This window comes from Cheilinus undulatus, linkage group 16 (genome assembly GCF_018320785.1).
Source record: "Cheilinus undulatus linkage group 16, ASM1832078v1, whole genome shotgun sequence".
Classification (NCBI taxonomy): domain Eukaryota; kingdom Metazoa; phylum Chordata; class Actinopteri; order Labriformes; family Labridae; genus Cheilinus; species Cheilinus undulatus.
In genome coordinates this window covers 41,644,162-41,659,138 of record NC_054880.1, presented here as the reverse complement: position 1 = coordinate 41,659,138, position 14,977 = coordinate 41,644,162, and the positions used below count along the sequence as shown (strand labels likewise).

Sequence of the window (14,977 nt, the reverse complement as noted above, 5' to 3'; positions counted from 1 at the left end):
AATCTGCATGGGGATCACCATCCTTCAATTCTCTCATACCACACAGCACACATCATCTCAGCAAGCAACATTGCAGTTATGTAACGCATAAACCCCAAATCATGTTTTTCCGAAACTTCCACATGGGTTAATTCTCACGGAAATCAAAAAAATAAAATAAGATTTAAAAAAAGGCAGCAGCACAAGCACAATCCAACCAGTCTGAAAACAATTCCTCTTGAACAGTTAGATCATAAAACACAACTTAGTTATTCTTTCAGTCGTTATTTTTTCATTAAAAGTTTCAAACCATAGGGGAGGGTAATTTTTGAACCAAACGGTGGAAAATACATAAAAAGGGAGGGTTATGATCTTGACAGAGAGGATGTGAGAGGAATGGATGAGATTGTTGAACCTGAAAAAAAGAGTGAAGAGGATGGCACATATCAATGAGCAGCTCTTTCCCACCCCCCGTCCCCCAGCCATCCACGATGACGAAAAGAAAAAAAATGATTTAAAAAAAGAAAAGATGCTTTCGTCATCCATTTGAAGGGGAAATGAAACAAATGAAAGCAGGGTGCCTAGGGGGGGCTACCAGTGTGAGAAACCTCAGTGAGATTTTTTCCCCTTTGCTATAAAAAGAACTCAACGGTGCAGAAATATTCGTCTTTTCTCCCCCCACCCCGAAATCATCAAAGAATTGAAAGAGATTTTCTTTTTTTTTTCTCCAGAATAAAATCAAGACATTTTTTTCTCTCAGAAATAAGTTTTTATAGTTTTTTTGTTTGAGTTCATTTAAAAATTTTCCTCATTCACAGACGTGTCAAGCTCCTGTTCTTTCTTTTCAATAGTCTTTGTGAAAATATAGGGTAGAACAGTCTTCTTTCCATGTCTGTCCACTGCAGCAGTAAACAAATACAGTATGGGATCCGACAGAGCACGTTGCAGGAGACGGGGAGCAGTGTGTGCGAGATCTTTGCAGGAAAAAGGAATCATGTACGTTTATGTATAGCTTTTCAGAAGTTCAGTATCTCTGTGTGCATCTGGATCTCAGCATGAGCGTTATGTGTTTGTATTCTGCGTCCGTGTGGCTTCACACTTCAGTCTGGAAGTCTCCCTCAGAAGAGTCGGGTGTGTTAGCAGAAGAGGAGTCCCAGTTCTTATTGTGCAGCTCCATCCTGTCCTTCTGCTCCCCAGGCACGATGGACAGCTCGGGGGTCATGGTCTTGAAGCTGTCCCAGGAGCTCTGGTCCTCCGGGGTGGACTTGTCCTGATGGAAAGGAGGACAAGGAAAGAGGCCGTATAAGGAGACTTACTCCACACATAAAACCACCACAGTGACTTTTAAAAAATGCTCAAATATTTCAGTTTTAAAGTTCTGGATTTGAGACAAACTTTGGCACTCTGCACTGATGATGGCAAAGAAATAGCTGAAGCAAAAAGATTTGCCACACTATTTTGAATGAGAGATCTGGTTCCATAGCCATTCCATTAGTCAAACCAATTTGCAGTCAAATGAGATTATCAACCAATAAAAAACCCTTTTACAATATAACCTAGGACATACTGTTTCACCTTGTGCTTGCATATGTTCCAGCTGCATCATGAGCATTCTCGTAACTATACACTATACGGACAAAAGTTTTTGGGCAAAGCTGTTAATTATTAAATTCACGTGTTTCAGTCAGACCTGAGAGGTGTATAAAATCAAGCAGTTAGCCATGCAGCCTCCATCAGCAGACATTTGTGATACAAATCAGGTCCTTCTGAAGAGCTCAGTGACTCCAAGTGTCACAGTGTTATGATGCCACCTTTACAATAGGGCTGTTTGTGAAATATCATCCCTGCTGGATATCCCAGAGTCAACTGTTAAGTGATGTTTTTGGAAAGTGGAAGCATTTAGGAACACAGCGACTCAGCTACAAAGCAGAAGACATAAAATCACAGAGTGGGGTCAACAACTGATGATTTCATGGCTGAAGTGTTCTGAACTTCCACTGCACAAAAACTGTGCGACAGGAGCTACATCAGCAGGCAAAGCCTCACATCACTGAGTCCAATGCAAACATCGACTAAAGTGGTGTAAAGTACACCAACACTGGGCTGTGGAGCTGTGGAAACATGTTCTGTGAAGTGATGCTTCTCTTGTTAAGCAGTCAGATTAATGAGTCTTGATTTGGCAGATACCAGGAGGGCTAGGCCCCTTACCTCCAGTGAAGGCCTCAGCATACCAAGACATTTTGGACAATACTATTCTTCCAACTTTGTGGCAATTTGAGGAAGGCCCTTTTCTATTCTACCATTACTGAGCCCCAGCACACAAAACAAGGACTATAAAGACATGGTTTGATGAGTTTGTTGTGGAAGAATTTGACTGCCCAGTCATCAGCATGCTTTGCTCTGTCACTAAAGTGCAGCCACAGTAATAAGGTAAAAGGCATGTTCTATCCTCCCAAAGTTTGATGTCTGTAATAACAGCAACATGAAGCGAGTTGCTTTGCTGGTGTCTCTGCTGGCCTGTATGTTCTTTAATATGAGCTGGGCTTAAAACAAACCATATCACTGCAGTGACTTTGCAGTGGACTGCTTAAACATCTGTTTAAAGGTGTGTTTAACTGTTGATTTGCTTGTTTTAAGTCTGTGATGATTCAAAGACACGGGTAGGGCGATAAACAATCTCAGTGAAGCAGCTTTAGACTCTGCAGAAGCATAACCTTGCTGATGTGGCTGCTAAAGATAAGATAAATCAATGATAGAAATACTTCACAATAAAGTCTGTAGTTGTGGGCTTATTCCAATGCTTTTATTGTGAAGGCCATCAGGAAATGTTGTCATTTCAGGTGCAGCTTGACACACCTTAGCAAATGAGGAGTGAAATTACAGACTCTGTCCTAAAGAAGTGAAAATAGAAAGACTTATAAAAACTTTTTCCCATGATCTTTTGCTCGGAATTGACTTTAGTATGCCATCAACAATTTGTAAATGCATTCTCTTTAAATTTGAAGTATCATGATATAATACTGTTACCATGAAGAGCAATAAAATACCCTAATATGATATTTAGGACACACTGCCCAAGCTTATCTTCTAGCACTGTTTATAGAGAGTTCCCCTTTGAATTTTCTACTTGGTACTGCCTTTCCATTGTCCATATTCTTAAACAAACTTACTTGATTAATATAATAACCTTTCAGTTTTGGGAGCCGATGGGGTGTCCCAATGGGAAACCTCAATTTATGCATACCCCGAGGCACCCTGGGAGGTTAATAAGCCTCTGACTTCCTGCTTATTTCAGACCCACCTTACTCACTGTAGTTGTGGGTGCACATAGTGTTCCTGTAGGTGATAAATTATTAAAAGCATTTGTCTGGTAGACTCAGTTTTAGTTTTATTTTTAAATTTAGAGCATTGCGTAATCTGGCTGACGAGTTCCTTGTTCAGAAAATGTCTGCTTCTAGCCGTGTTCGACTTTCCACAGTTAAATTTGGGGGGGTAAGAGGATGGAGTTATAATTTAATAAGCAGCTTTTTTCCTAAAATACTGCCCCTGTAACCCAATGACTTGAAGTGTTTTGACAAGAACACAGATTTGGAGATGGATACATGGAAAAATGCACTCACAGAAGAGTATTTTTGTGTCTTATGCTGCAAATATCAACACACTAATAAGTGAGCCATAGCAGCACTTCTCAGAAATGGGGTAATACATACCTGTAGCTCAAAGCACACTTTCATGCATTTATACCTACCAATGCCTTTCCTCCAATCAGTAAGCCCGTCACTAATTTTCATAAACTGGTTAAAGCCTGAAGCCTTTGGGCACTGGTCGACTATTGCTGCATGTGGTCTGCAGATGTGCCCACCATGCATGTAAAATGCATGTTCAGGGATTAGCTAAAAACTCAAATTAGAAGTAGTATTATGCATCAGATAAGGGCCATTATTCAAATCAGACTCATTATCTTGCAGAGTTAATGATTCCACAGATAGGAGCAGCGAAAAACACGAGAGATCGTGTGCCCAGATGACTCTTTGTGGAATAAAACATACAGAAACAAGGAAAAAAAAACAGGACAGGGTAGTCTGTGGTGTTTTTGCAGACATGATGGACCCAGCTGCTGGACGACATGGAGCTGAATATTCATAATCTAATCATCACAGGGCAGAATATCCAAGCATGAGTGCTTTGGAAAGTGCATTTCAGAGCTGATTCAATTTAAATACCAACTGCTTATCCCCAAAGTTGCGTGACTTTCTGCGTGTTTTAGAAAGAACTCCTGAATTAGCTCTTTATCTCTATCTTTTCTTCCACTCCAACACTTCCAAAGACTTCACATTCTGAGTTATTCACATATCTTGCTCGACATCAAACACATATACGACTCATTGATCTGCAGTAGCGCAGCCCCCCCCTTTCCCTCCGAGTGTGATGGTTGTCACTGCAGCGCTAGGGGGCAATATCTGCCTGATTATCATTCTCCCTGCATCACAGTCTGACAGTTGGTAAAATGAATACAAAAGGCATAATCTTGGAGCCAATTTGCATGCTAAATGCCGGGCGAAGGAACATTTTGTAATGCAGGAGTGTGGGTAATGCTGCAGTTAAGCCCAACTTTATCCCTAGGAGACTGGGCTAACGCGATTGGGTGTCTATACGTTCCCTTTCGCCATCTCTACCAGCCTGCCTGTGTCCCTTCTCTGCCCCAAAGCCCACATTTTCTCTCTTTTTCTCTCGACAGAAACCCTTCTACTTACACTCGACGAGTTCTTTTCACCTCCGGCAGACGAAATGCTCCATCGCTTTTCCCTCTGTGGTGATGAAATGGGAGGGAGAAGACAAGGAAAGGGAGTGACAGGAGAGAGTGAACAGAAAGAGACAGAAGAAGAAGAAGGGTGGTAGGGGGAATTGGGGAGGGAATCATGGGTGGTGGTGGAGGAAGGGGGGGAGGGGGGATCACAGTCACTGACAACTCTGCCCTGAAACAATAGCATTGTTCCCACACCTTCCAGCAGGTGAAGAGGCAGCTGTTGCTTCGTGCTTACACCTCGCCCCCTCCCCACTCTCTCTGTGCACATTTATATCATGCACACGTGAACAGAAACAGTGCAAACAGTGATTTAAACATAAAAAATTGAACTGTGTGGGAACAGGAAGAACATCTTGATCTAAGAGAAAAACACTTAAACCAAAGACAGACTATGAGATTCTTCTAATTGCAGCTACAACTACTACAAAAGGGGATAAAAGACAGGATGGCATGTGGGCGTAGAGTAATCTGATTTTAAAAGCCGTAACAGTGAATCTACTGTGCAGCGCTCGAGGCTTTGGAGCTCATGTTTTTGAAATAATGTTGAAAAAAGGATAACTAATCTAGTTATTAGAGCATGGAAATACTATCTACACTATCTGCATTATTGATTTGTTACAGTATGTGTTAACACAACACATAAAACAGTTAAAGTGAGGCAGTAAAGCGGACATTGCTGACTGTGTATGTTCCGCCTCTGGCTTGAACACATAAACCTTCTTAGCCTGCTGTACCTCTGCAGTGTAATCTATCGTTTTTTTATGGTCTGGTCTTTATTTAGTGAAAAAACTGCTGCTAAAGGCGCCTTGCTCTCTACATGTGGGATGTTGTGTGTTTTCCAGAATGTACAGGTGGTCTGAAGGCACAGGTGTTGTCTTTGTGGCTGCTCTAACTGTGGGATGGTATGAGTCAAACTGCAAGAGCGCGAAAAGAAAAAAAAAAAAAAAGTCAGACAAATCCTTAAGGTTCTGCTATTGGGGCTGTCAAATGTAGTCTCTTAATCCCAGTCTACCACAAGTCTGGGCTGGTATTGATTCACTTCAGTGACTCTGAAAACGTAGCTGATATTGACAGTATTGACTGCACCTTTTTTTTTCTTCCTAGAAGAATTCCTTGTTGATGTAGAAAGTTTCTGCAGATGGAAGTTTATTTCTTTTTTCATCATCTTGTTCAAAGCACATCATTCTTTCATTTTGTGTTTGGAGGGAAGTCTTTATGTGAAAAAAAGTGGTGCAACAGCCTTATTGATCTCCATTAGGAGGAAGTTTCTGCAACTTGTTATGCTGTTATTACAATCTTCCAGCAAGTTTTCTCAGACATCCTGTCATTGCTTCTCTTTTGGACTTTGAATGGGCTTTGGAGATAGCCTGGCCCTTTGCAGCACATGTGCACTTGTTAGCCACTTTACCAAACTAATAACCTTGCAAAACAGGATTCCATGTCAGTTACCAGATGGATTCATATTGCAAAGGTTCAAGCTGACATGTTTGTTCCTGGTCAGAGAATGACTGGGCCAATCAAGGATCAAAGAAGGAGACTGTAGCTAAGGTTTGGTTTAACTGGAGGCTTAGCTCAGATGTTTTATCAGAACTTGACGACATGTCTTTAGTAACTGAGGGACAAAGGACCACACTGAAAGTGTTCTTTGTTGAAAAGAAGTTTTTGCTTCCTTCCAACCGGCTTCACCAAGGGTCTGATTTGTCGGCTTGCTCCACAAATAATAAATCAACAATGATAACGGCCGCCTCTCTGCAGTGTTCACCCAATCACCCTCTGACTTTTTTGTTTGGAAAGGTTCTGCCATTCCCAATTACCATCTATTGAGTGTTGCTCTGATGGATGTGAAATATATCCCATGGCATTTTTGGGGGGAAGAGTCAATTTGGAGTTTCAGGTTACAAGCTAATATTGTTGTTAGCAAAGGTCGAAAATAATGAATTACATTGACAGAAGTTACTGTAATTGAGTATTTTTTTTTGGGGGGGGGTTCTTCGACTCATGTAGCTGTACTTTCACTTCTCACTTTTCCAGGGACAGAAAAACTCCACATCCCAAAGGAACTGTTGTATTTTACTTTATTATAGAGGTGCAACTTTACCTGAAAAACTTGGTTTGAGATCCATAGTCTCTCACTGTTATTGCCAATAAGTCATATTTTACTGTACAACTTCCCTACTAATGCTGGGCAGTAATAGAGATTTAGATAAAATCGCAAAACATCCTACTGCATTTTTTTATTGTTCAAATAGCTTAAGTTGCAATATTTCTTTGGCCTGAATTGTGAGTCAACAAACTAGTTTCATACATTTATTTTGCAGCAGAGCTTTAATGCTCTACAAATCATGTAAACATTGAAGCATGGATTATTTCGACAATACTTTGCAAAAATCTTACTTTTTTATAATTCAATATGAGAATGACATAAAAATTATCATTCCCTACATCCAACGATTCACACTGCATATGCAATATGAGTCAAAAATAATCAGTTAGATTTTTTTGTATTCTTTAGCCATAGTTTTCACAATGATTGCTACGAGGCTGTAAGTTAACACTAAAACTGCCGTGGATCTCTGCATAACTAAAACAGCCAATGGGTCAAATTTACCTGTAATTAAAATGCCTTGATTTTCATAAATAGCACTGATCCAGGACTGTTAGTTAACCACTGACGCTGAGGAGTATATTAACCACAGATAGCAAACTAAATCACTGTTGGAAGATGATCTGTCACCTAGAAAATCTCTAGTTATCATGGTGATTTATTGCTTGTGCTAAATAAAAAATACATAAGCTGATGAACTGAAATTAATTGTGAGTCAAATCACAAATGTAGAAGTGGAAAAAAATTCACAATCTCAAATTGTTGACCCTAATAGATACTCAGTTCTTACGACTGAAAGTAAACTTTGAATGAAATACTTTTTACTTTTACTCGAGTAGATTTATAGACCGAGTACTTTTACTTCTAGTTTTGTTAATTTCATTTGCCATGCCTTTATGCCATTGTATTTGCTTTTGAATTTTTCATGTGTTCCTACGTTTTACATGGGTTTTAGCCTGCTTCCCAAAATACAATTTCTTTAGGTCTGTGTAACAAATATCATTAGCCTCATAGCTTAACTGCCTAGGCAATTTTTAGGCCAAACTGTGATATCTTTCAAACTCCACTTGCCTGACACTGCTGATTCATATTGCCTTATTGCCTATATCCTCAGCCAATCAGAGTGCTTGTTACAGTCCATAATCACTATATGTCAAAGTCATCTAATTAATTATCTATTAAGTCACTTTTATTTGTTATGTAGTCCTTGTTGTGGCTTTTTTAAAGAAACTTGATCACACATCTGGTAGAACTAGCAATTATGCTTTTTGGCTGCACCTGTTACCCACCAAACCATTCAATATCATAGTCAACGAATGACACCATGCTGCAACAGCCCAAACAATCTCCATTAGGAGAACGCTTTGTAGTAACGATGCACTGATGCATCAGTGTAACATCAGTATTGACCAATATTGTACACACTGCAGTGTGTTATTATATTTTCCTCTCCATTTTGCATTGGCTTTTCTTTTGAACTTTTGCATGTTTTCAAAGTTGCATCAGTTTTTAATTTTTGGCTTGTTTCTCATAGTAGAAACTTTTTTGGACCATTGCTGTGCACAACTACAGCTGTGCAACACCCAAGATTAACCTCATCTGTGATTAATAACATCTTAGCAAGATGGGTAAAGTGATTATTTCCAATTGTAATGAGCTTATTAGCTTGCCAGGGTGTCCTATTCAGAATTCAAAGACACCTTGGATTTATAATAGGCCAGAAAGGATAATTTTAAGTTTTCTGCTTTGTCGGTGATGGAGGCTGAGATCAGTACTAAGGCATATACTCTCTATCATATGCTGATCTTATTGTCTATGTTTGAGGTAGCTGACAGGAAAAAGATGATGTAGATCTTGAAATAAACAAATCTATTTGATCAGTTGTTCCTCTCTCTTTGCTTTCATTGTCTTGTCTCACATAATGTTGCCTTTCTTTGTCTCGCTTTGATTTGCTTCCACCATATGCCAAAACATATGGAGCACTGGTAAAACGTCTCTGAGAAGATATCAAAGTTGGGTGATAGGATGAACACTGTCAGTCTGATTTATGGCCGGCAGACTTTCATTCCTCGTGAGTTTCAATCACCATAATTAGCGCCTTCAGAGTTCTGCCAAAGCATCAAACGTGATCCAATCCTGAGGCCCTCAAAGTACAGTTGGAGCACCATCAGTGTTTGCATTGGAACTGGTAAAATGGCTCTCTGAAGTCACTGAAGCTCTACCTGAACATCATCAACTATTCTCATCTACAAAGGGGCTTTTAAGTTGGCATCAGATGGGTGTAGGGGAGTGCTTTACATTACACTTTTGCAGGCACAGCAGGGGCAAATTGAGCAAATGTGGCCACATAAGACCCTCCTATTACTCTGTGTATCTCTGGTTAGAGATGGAAGAGGGGGCTGAGTCCGCTTTGATTTTTGTCTAATCGCTCCAAACTTGGGGTGTTGTGCAGTTTTTGGAGAGAAAATGCGGCAAGCCTAAAGCGTGACAAATCTGAGTAGAGAAAACATTTTGTTGGGAGAGAAAAGACTAGAAAGAGAAGCGACTGTACAAACAAGTAAAGCCATCTAAAGAAGCCTCCGCTACAGTGTTGGTGGATGAGGCCCACTCTCTGCCACTCAGAGTCCCCCTCATTTGGACCATGAAATGGAAATCGTGTCTGGATGTGGGTGAGCAATGTGTCAGCCTATTTCTTTTTTTTCTTTTTTTAAGGGAGATGATGGGGAGGACAGGTGGTGGGTAAGTGGGTTAACTTTACCTTTGTCGACTTGGATGCTCATGGTTCTGCTGACTGTCTGGCTAGATTCAAACTGGGACATGACAACAATCATGCAAAACGAGGGCCAACAAAGACACAAAAAGGAAAAAAAAACAAGCAAAAACAAAACAGAAATCAATAAAATGTGGCAGTAAGGCAAAGAAAAGACATGCACTGAGTGTAAAAAGAAACTTAAATCACATTAAAACATGAAGAAAATGAAAAAAAAACACCAAGAGTAGACTGAGTGGATACCAGAATATGCGCTGCAGCTGTCAGTGGGCTTTTAATTTGAAGGTTGTCATGTTTTTTATTTAAGTGCATCTTCAAGGTAATGATAGGGTAGAATCCTGATTACCTAATCAGGACTGGTGTAAATTATTACAGGGCACGAAAAATCGACTAACTGGGCATCGCAGTCTTTAGCACCATTTACCCCTTTAGCTAGGAAGGAATCTGTGTCACAAGTAATAAGGCCCTTCAAAGGAGCCGAATCTAGAGAATGTAGGGCAAATAAATTCCATTAGTGCAACACATTGCAAACAAACGAGCAATCAGACACACTAGCTTGGTTTCCTGCTGTCTGGGCGCCGACTGCTGTGCAATGCAAGGCCGGTTTTCCTATAGTAAAAACAGTTCCAGCTAGCGTTCCGGCCCTTTTCACCTCCCTTTAATTGGCCCAAGGACACTAAATGAGCTAAATTAGTATTGTGCTTCTTAGTGCACGAAGCCAGTGTTAGGCTCGTTCCGCCTGGGCTAACCGTCCCCTCATTAGGAGCCACTGATAGAGCCAGTGTGCTACAGAGCTGCACTCCGCCAGCCCTCGGTTTTCATGGGCAATTTGTGTGGAAGGGTGAAAACAGTTGATGAGTTTATACTCGGCAGGGAGAAGGGGGCAAGGAAATAATTAAAAACAAGCTAATGAGAGGAATTAATTATTCAATTAATGCCTCAAACGTGCCACCAAGGGCTGAGTTTAGAGGGAGAAATGGGAAAATGAGGGGGACGGTAAGAGAGAGAGAGAATGTCACGGCGTACGGATGAATCGAAGAGAGAGTGAGATATGAAGAGGAAGAAGAGGGGAGGACTTGCTTTATTGCTGGAATGTTAAATTGAAGCCCCTTAGCTTAATGCCAGCAAATTGACTATCAGGGCCTACGGGGGTTGCGAGTGCCGGCAAATTGCCCATACTGAATCAACAAAAATGAAGTCTTTGCCATTTAAAATTATACATCTTCATTTGACATGAGACACACATTACGTTCACAAAATCCCCCTTCAGATTGCCTGAATATCAGTAAAAGCCAAAAGAGAGCACGCAAGGTCTCCCTCTCAGACAGTGCAAGAATATATTTCAATACGGAGCATGACAGACAAGGATTTCATCATGGATATCAAAAACATGCCTCAAGCCAAGATTGCATTGCAAATACAACTTTCATAATCTAAAAATTTGCTGTCTGTCCCCGCTCTGATCTAGCATGAGTGAAATCATAACAAAGCAGAGGACTTGTTTCCTTTGTCTTTTTCTCCAACCCACTGCACAACTCGGCACTGTCTATCTTGAGAGGGTAGCCAAGCACGCTTCATTTAATCAAGAACACAGCCGGCGACGGGATGGAAATATATCCCATTTGAGAGCTAAAAAATGCATCAGCCAGACCATTACGCAGTGCGAACTCTCCCTTCCTCCCTCTCCTCTCTCTCCTCTTTCTCTTTCATGGTTCTTCCCACACACACACACACACACAAAGACATTGCATCATTGGGCACTGCATGCAAATTTGTGTTATGACCTTCTGAACCCTGCAGAGAGGATAGAAAGCGACGGGCTAACTCTGCAGTGCCGGGGGCCAAGAAGCTGTTTGAAATCTAAACATTAGCGCAAACAATAATACTGCGGTACGTACTCGCGCCGAATCCACTCTGTTTCTGAGTAACCCTGCTGACTCCATTTGTATCCTCTCTCCATTATGAGAGATGCACTGAAAATGGACTCCGTGCCTCCTGCTAGCCATTTGGCCCCTGCCAGAGCACTGAATGTACTTAAAACAAAGTCGGGTTTGAATGTTTTTGCATTAACATCACTGCTAAGCCCACTTTCCATCCACTTCAGCAGAAAATAATACAACAGTTCCCACTGCAACAAATATGAGTCTCTCATGGACACAGTTCTATTAATGAAACACTTGTTTCCAGGTCAGCAGTTTTACTTGTCAGTATAACAACTACAAATTTAAAATTGACCTCCCGCAGCCAGTCATCAAAATGCATCCGTTTCTATATGTCCTACTGCCTTAAAGAAGCTCATACAAGCAGAAGAAATATAAACTAGTACGGCCGTCTCCTAACTGATCTTTGTTAGCCATTGTTTACCAGAGAACAATTTCACTGAGGAGGTTTTAAAGGTCATGCATATGTATTTCAAAAATATCACCAGTGTAAGAAATAGAGGGCAGCGTGCACATTAATTTTCCCAACTGCTACTGGAATAGCTCCACTAGCATCCGCAGACTAATGCAAAAGACAGACAAGGTGATTCTCAACATTGAGGTTAATGAGAGCTTATGATCTACTGTCTGCCGCCCTCCTTCTTCCCGGTCGCGTCTTTCCCCGTCATATCCATCTAATAAGACTAACACTGAGTCATTACGTAACCGCCTCAGGCAATGGCAGCGAGAGATTACCAGGACTGAGCAACTTGGAGTTAACAAAAGTGAGTAGGTGGGACGTGAAGGCGAGGGAAAGCAAGAAAAGCAGGAATCAAGGAGTTTTATGTTTGATGGTATATGTAATGCTCAGAACCGCTTTAAGCCCTCTGCGCTGTAAGATGTGAAAACAGAAAATGTGAGCGTGTCCGTGTGGGAAATTTTCTGGTATCCACTCATCTCAACACAGCCAACACATAAATCCTACCTTTTCAGAAATGGATCAGGTATCATCTGACCCCATAAAGCCTTTGTGATATTCCCTAGAGTCTGCCATCAGCGCCCATAAAAAGTGCATCGTGTTTGGCCCTTTTTAGTGCCAATGAGCAAGTTTATGAGCAGGGTAACGTGGTTTATGAGGTGATTATAAATCGGTTTGAATGGGTCATTGTCTTTATGAACTGATTTATCACTTGGTTATGGTTGTTTAGATCATAAGGTTTAATTCAGGCACTGAAATGGGCACACTGGCATAATAGATCGTCACAACACAGAGTGGAGCTTTGGTGATGAGAACAGCTAAAACAGCGAAACAACAACAAAAGTCAGATGTAAAAAGGGGCATTCATTGTATGAATGCTAAAACAGGCTTTGGGAGAAGCTATGAAACACTGAACTGTTACACCAACACACCACTATGGAAGAAGCTAATATTTAAGCTTATTTATGAAGTCACGTTACTATGAAACAGCGCTAACAGGAAGTGGATAAGCAGCTAATGGAGTTTGCTCATAGTTTGATTCTATTTGTGTGACTGTGCCAACAAATGAAATCTCGAAATAGCACTGTATCAATGTAACAGGCTCTGAAGTGGGTAAAGAGTCATTCTATGAATTGACAGTTTGCTAAACACCAGTCTCCTTGGTTACTTATGCTAAGCATGCTGTTAGCTAAATTAGCATTTTCATTCAGTGTCTTTAACATATCTTTTTTAAATTTATGACTTATTTTCTGCTCTGATCTCTCAAATTTCCTATCTTATCAACTTAGTTTTTTTCTTTTCTTTTTTCTTTTTTTTTTTTAGCTAGCTAGCTCACGAATGAACTGCCAACCGCTACACTTCCTCAGATTGTTTTTCATTGTATGAAGCCAGCTAATGAAGCTAGCAGTTAGCTTGGCAGGCAAAAAAGTTGTCCTTTTCTCTGACTTTTGCCATTCTGAACTGAAAACAGTTCCTTTCTCTTCTTTGTGTAGAGATAAGGACACAGCTCTTTGTAGCCTGCTGAGTATGAAGCTAACCATTAGCTATTTTAGCTATATTACTGCCACTGAAAACAATATCTTGAAGTCAAAATTTTCACTGAGGTTTATTGTTTTGAACTGTAAACAACTCAATCTTCACCTCTTAGTGAAAACTTTGACTTGCAGATTGCTTTTTCAGTGGTAGTAAGCTAACTAATAAAGCTAACAGTTAGCCTCATGACTTGGTAAGCTAAAGGCTAAGTCCTTACTTCTACACAGAGCTTTACTGCTTTGGGCTGCAAACAGCCCCACTTCCCCTTCTTAGAGAAAAAAAAAAAAGATTTTCAGATTTTCAGGTGTAGCAAGCTTGCTAATAAAGCTAACATGAAAGTTAGCTTTACATCCCAGTAAGGAAACACAGTTTCCAGCTATGATTTTTGAATGTTTTTTTTTTTTTTTAACAAAGATAAGTCAGGATTAATTATCACAAAAAGACTTAGTTAGCTTTGTTCACTACAGTAGCCTACGTAGTTCAACCTTAAGTTACTGGTTGGCTACACAGTTAGCTTGGCATAATTTGTCTATTAGTAAGTCCTAGTACAATTAATAAAAAATAATATTTTAGTGGGATATTTGACCATAACAATGATATTACTTTAAAAAAAATATCTGTTTTGTTTCTAGTCATAAAATTTAAGGAGCAGACAGCTTAAACTGTAGTGCTTAAGCTGCCTAGCTAGCTTAGACTCTGCCTTAGGATAAACCCCAGTGTTGATGATTAATCCCTTAAAATAAAAAAAAATACAGAGGGGATGTTCTGTAGCAAAAGGGACAAAAAAATTGCAAATTTAAGTTTTATCTACTCATAGCTTTTAGCAGCCTAATCTTCAGATAATGCAGTAAACATGTTAGCGGGACATAGTACTTTTTATTGCAGCTTAGGCATTTTAGCCTATTTTCTTTGTGTATAAAATCAACTTTTGTTTTCATCACTTATGATTTTAAAAAAGGCAAGGATGCTTTCATGACGAATAAATGTGAACCACTGGTGAAAAGGGTTAAGCTAACAGTCGGTGACGTGAGATGTCCTGTTTGTTTTGCAGCACAGACACACAGACAGAGCAAACTATGAGGTGCACACAGTGACATGTGGTAAATCAACGCATGGACTTTAGCGTGAATTAGGGGGCTCTAGAGCAGGAGCTTTATTGGGAGTTTAGTGTGTCTTACGTTGACTCTCTTTGTAAACAAGGGACGTTCTGCGCACTAGTGATGGCTCGGTGTTGTGCCTCGGTGGTGGGGGAGGGGGAACCTGTGGTGGACGAACACCGGCCAGGGGGGTTAAAAAGAAGTTAAAGGTTGTTTAATGTGGGTTAAGATACTATTTAAGCACTTTAGAGGAGAGAGATGCTTATAAATGTCAAGAGGGTTAATGAGCT

At 40.3% G+C, this 14,977-nt stretch overlaps 1 protein-coding gene across 1 annotated transcript in view; it reads right to left on the bottom strand.

Annotated features, from left to right (window-relative positions):
- Positions 1-511: 511 nt before the first annotated feature.
- adgrb2 (adhesion G protein-coupled receptor B2) overlaps positions 512-14,977 on the bottom strand; it is a 344,844-nt gene continuing 330,378 nt past the window's right edge. Inside the window, exons 34-35 of the mRNA XM_041809355.1 lie at positions 4,734-4,787; positions 512-1,249 (exon numbers count right to left, since the gene is read on the bottom strand). Coding sequence (XP_041665289.1) covers positions 1,073-1,249; positions 4,734-4,787 — 231 coding nt within the window. The 3' untranslated portion in view covers positions 512-1,072. The remainder of the gene's footprint in view (positions 1,250-4,733; positions 4,788-14,977) is intronic.